The sequence below is a fragment of the Montipora foliosa genome, unplaced genomic scaffold (assembly GCF_036669935.1).
Source record: "Montipora foliosa isolate CH-2021 unplaced genomic scaffold, ASM3666993v2 scaffold_420, whole genome shotgun sequence".
NCBI lineage: Eukaryota > Metazoa > Cnidaria > Anthozoa > Scleractinia > Acroporidae > Montipora > Montipora foliosa.
The window spans coordinates 434,372-439,371 of NW_027179724.1; the positions used below are offsets into that span (position 1 = coordinate 434,372).

Here is a 5,000-nt window from a genome sequence, read left to right on the forward strand (position 1 = left end):
AACTTCGTTCGAATGTTGTCTACAAGTTTACCTGTGCAAGCTGTAATTCTTGCTATGTCGGTGAAACTAGCCGACACCTCTCGACATGCATTCGCGAACACTTAAACAGGGACAGGACCTCACATCTCTTTAAACACCTTCAACAATCTGAAGCATGCCGTAACTCCTGCTCTGCGGAATGTTTTGAAGTTATAGACCGTGCGAAAACAAAATTACAGGTCAAGGTAAAAGAAGCGTTACATATTTCTTGGGAGCAACCTTCTTTAAACAAGTAATTATATCATGTTAATTTAACTCTCTCGTTCTAATCAACATGTTCCACTGTACGCTCTTTTTTGTTACCTTTGGCTATTTTGTTAGATTCCCAATTTATTTCAAGTTATTTATCTTTGTTTAGCATATTATAAATTTAAATGTAACTTCAAATTAATTCTACTTTCAACTGAAGATGGTCTTTGCACGACCGAAACATGTCTTGCAAATTTCATTTCAAATGTGTCGTCACTTTTATAAAAATTTCTCATTTGTAGTTATTCTCACATCCACATATCCTTCTGCAACTGCTTCTGGCAAAACATCATTATGCAATAGCAAAAGTAAAGAAGATGACATGTGTTAAGGTAGAGAGACTGACAAATTCAGGTCAGTGAAATGATGCCAAAATTCAGACATCGTGTAGAAAGTTATATAAAAAAGCAAACAATGAAAAGAAAGTTTGTGAGCCACTAAGTTTACTAATGTCATTATTGTGTAATACTGAACTCGAACCAAATCAAGAGAAAACTACAGAACAAGTTGCAGTCTTTTTCTTTCACACACTAAAATGTTTATTTCTAACTTTAGGAATGGAGATGACTGTTTTGAAGTTTTAGTCACTGACAGAACTTCAAGAAATACTTTGATGCCTGCAAATGCTCCAGATTGTTGATTTACTGCTAGGGAACTTCACAAGGTACATTTGTAGCGGGACAAGGCTCGCTTTATCTTTGCTTGGTTGAAGCATTCCCCAGTCAGGTAACATAATGATGTATTTCGTAAGGTGCTACTTTGTTTAGTAATAGTGTTTTGGCATTCCTTTTCACATGATTTTTGCCGAGCTGCTCACCACTGTTCGGCATGCTGAGCACCATTGTGAAGAAAATGTAGTGAAACCATGAGTTGCTTTTGTCAGAATGCAGGTAAAGTATTGCTCGTTGGCACTGACGCCCAATGAGGTTGCCCAATAATTTAATAAGATCATAATAATAATAATAATGTCATTAACGCATTCACGCCTCAAACACCCAAGTAAGGACCCATTGATGAGTAAAATCGTCTGGCAGTAGACAGAGTGAAATATAAGTCTCACATCTTAGGGGTCAATGGTTTAATTATTTATTTCAGAGCCAGAGTGCCATGCAGCAAGGTTCATCTACAGGTAACGCAAAAAAATCCTTCCTTTTGGCAACCTTCTATATCAAATTATTGACTCTGATCGATATTTTTTAATGTCAACGCAAAGTATGGACAACACCTCTAATTGTCATCAACATATGTAGATATGAGATACATAATAATTACTACGTCGCTGACTACCTATTACAAACATTATGTATATACAAATCATGTTCACCACAAAAGTTGCACCAGTAAAGTTACAATTATCCAATAGAGTATATTACTTGGACAAAAAATCAATCCACAAGGGCTGGTCGTTTTTTGCACTTATTTTTTGGCAAATACCATTTTCATTTGTGTCTACCTTTTTACATCATAGGAAGACGGTCCCGTCCAGGTTTTGTGTTTCGACAAACTTATCTTTCTGGAGGTAAGTACACTTATGGTTTTTTCATGTGGGGTTTTTGTTGATGTAATGCGATATCAAAAAATCATACAACTTTGTGTATACTAACCAGATGCGATATACGAGTTAATGATACCTAGTCACTTGGCCGTACAGTAATTCTGGCAAGGAATTTAACACTGTATAATTATTATACTTCTTGGAATTTTGTAGAAGTCAACTGCATAAATCCTTCAATGTTTCGTCTTTTTGTTTTCCAATTTGACCTTTAGTGTTAAATCAAGTCTCACTTATATGATCCTAAAATTACTTCTCACTCAGCAACTAGATTTGGTGCTTTGGAGCCAGAACCAAGAGGTAGAGTCTCAGAAAGTGATGCACAATTCAACATTGTATCATCAAGCAACACTGAAAGAAACACTACCACTGGTGATTGATTCAGTCTCACAGCCCCGAGACCATCCAGTTCAAGTCGATTTGGCAGACCATCCATGACAAGGTCCATGACTACTAGTATTAGATCAAGTTCAACATCAACCAGTACAACTAACAATGGTCCAGTAGCTGGGACAAGTGCTAGACTTGTTAGCCATGATGGAAAGGGGCCATCAGGTAGTTCAAATGGAACACACACCATAAGAACCAATAATATCACTAGTCCTTTATCTGGAAGTAGACTCTACAGACTCTCTAGGGGAAGGACGCTTCAAGGTAGGCCAACCTCCACAAGAACCACATCAATTACCACTATTAGTAATGCCAGTGCAGGGAGGAGTAATATAGCACATATTATGGATGCAGCTATAGCTACTAGTTCCACCTCATCAAGCGCCTCATCAACTAGTAACATTACTAACGCTAGTGCAACGAGTAGCAATGCAACAACTGTTATGGTGACAGCTTCAGTGACTAGTTCCACTTCATCAAGTACCTCATCAATTAGCACCATTACTGTTGCTAGTGCAAGGAGCAGCAATGCAGCACCTGTTATGGTGATAGCTGCAGTGACTGGTTTGACCTCATCAAGCATCTCCATAACGAATGGTTCGCCTGCTGTTCGATCTGGCAGTGTGCCAACTAGTGTCTGTATTGCGGTAACCTCAATTGCCACAAATTTAGTCTCAATACACACCACTGTAAATAGCACTGTGGCCAGTGGGACTAACACCACCAATCTTTTGAGTCCATCAGTTAAGGTCAGTAGTGTTGCAATAGCTAGTGGTATGGGAGGTGGTTCTAATCATGTGGATGGTGGAGATGCTCTCCAAAGCAATGAAGTGATTATAAGGTCTTCAGGTGAAGTTGAACAGAGCCGTGGTCGCAGATGGCGTGCAACTCTTCCAATCGAAGTTGATGACAGTGATGCTGACGATGGAGCTGGGCTTGAAACTATCTGGGATAGATAGTGCTACTCCACCCACCTCAACATGCACACCTACTACTGGAACAGGTATTATTTTAATCAACATAAATTATTTTAAGTTAGTTTTTCACATGTAGTATCAGACTAGAATTTTAAGAGGTTAGATTAAATATCTAAAGAAAACAGCTTTAATATAGATATGCATATAGAAACAGGATGGGCAGTTCTAATTTTTGTGGCATTTATAATGTTTTGCCATTACTACTGGTCCAGAAAATATGAGATAAAAGGTTCATTTCATTGTCAACATTGACTTGAATTTTTTGTTTCATTCTTCTTAGTAATGGCAGGGACACAGTAACAACCACTATAACTACAATAGCTGAGTCCAGGCCATCAATTGAGCATTTAAGTGCAAGCATTACAGGTAATGCATGAATATGTATTTTACGAGAATTTCAAAATGCATTATAAAACTGCCAAATGGTAATGACTGCTTGTCCCATTTTCAACAAATTATACCAATATGATTAACCTGAATAGTATGAACATTTGTGTTTAAAATGTTATGATGTTCTCATGATCCCAGCTGCAATGATAATGGGTTGTAATAATTGTACTACAGCTGCAATACATATCTACCTTTTATTATCAAATTTCTCACTTAGATTGAAAGTTTGCAAGCCGGAATTTGACTCTTAGGGCTTCATTCCCAAATAGGCAGTTGTTTACGAGCACCAATGCATTATAATAATTATTATTATACTTATGGTATTGATTTTGAATAAGTTGTAGAAGTTTGCAGAACTACCATACTAGGCATGCAGTCTTTTCTATACATTCATGTTACATTCATAATGAACAGGAAAGTAAAAAAGTATTATTTAGGCCAGTTGGCAAGTGCGCTACAAACATCCATTTCAATGACACAATCTGCAAGGCTGCCATTTAATCATCCATGTACCTTCCACGTGGTAAGTAAACAAGTTGTGAGACAGATTGTGTCGACTTGGTATATTAAATTAAGTTTTGGATCACTGGGAAACCTGTAGTGATTGAGGTTGGCAAGACAATACTTATTGTTTACTGTAATTGTTGCGAATGTCTCAGCTCATGGAAATGGTACGTATATGTGGACAGTCAAGCAGACCAGCACTAATGTGTGTCTGTAGTGAGAGACAGTGGCTTTTGTGGAGGTAAGAACATTATTATTATTATTATTTCTAATAAAATAATAAGAATGTTGATAAGCATAGTAATAATGCTACTATCAATCTTTATTTGTATAGCGTCTGTACCACTAACAGTTCTAGGCGCCTTACATTTTATACAAAACAAATATATATATATATATATATTATAAAATTCAATTATGAATAAATCACAATCATGCTAACAACCACAGTGCATGTAAGTGAGATGAATTGTCTAAAATAACAAAAATCAATAGAATTATGATATGGCATCACTATGTTTCCAAAGATTAAACATATCGCCTTTCACTTCATACTGCAGTCACACTGATATTTGATGTTTTACAATTCTCCCAAAAATGAACATAAATCATTAACAACAACCGGTAACAATGTTGATACAATTTACATTTTTCAACTGAATTAACACACCTGTTGTAATGTCCAATCTAATTAAAACGTAATTTATAAGTTGTTGTAAAAAAATGTGGACTAAAGAGACATATCATGTTATTGAAATTATACTGTTCATATGTACAAAATTAATCTTAACGTAAATTAATTCACTTTGCCCTCCCCGTCAATATCACAGAAGCTATAGGAAAGAAACAAATACAGTTAAGTTTCATTAAACATTTCATACACTGTTATCTCAGGCTGG

The 5,000-nt window shown here is 36.2% G+C and overlaps 1 protein-coding gene across 1 annotated transcript; it reads left to right on the top strand.

Moving 5' to 3' along the window:
* Nucleotides 1-2,574: 2,574 nt before the first annotated feature.
* On the top strand, nucleotides 2,575-3,189 carry LOC137988523 (uncharacterized). Its single transcript, XM_068834526.1, has one exon. It carries the CDS (start codon nucleotides 2,575-2,577, stop codon nucleotides 3,187-3,189), a length of 615 nt encoding a protein of 204 aa, XP_068690627.1.
* The last annotated feature ends 1,811 nt before the right edge of the window (nucleotides 3,190-5,000 follow it).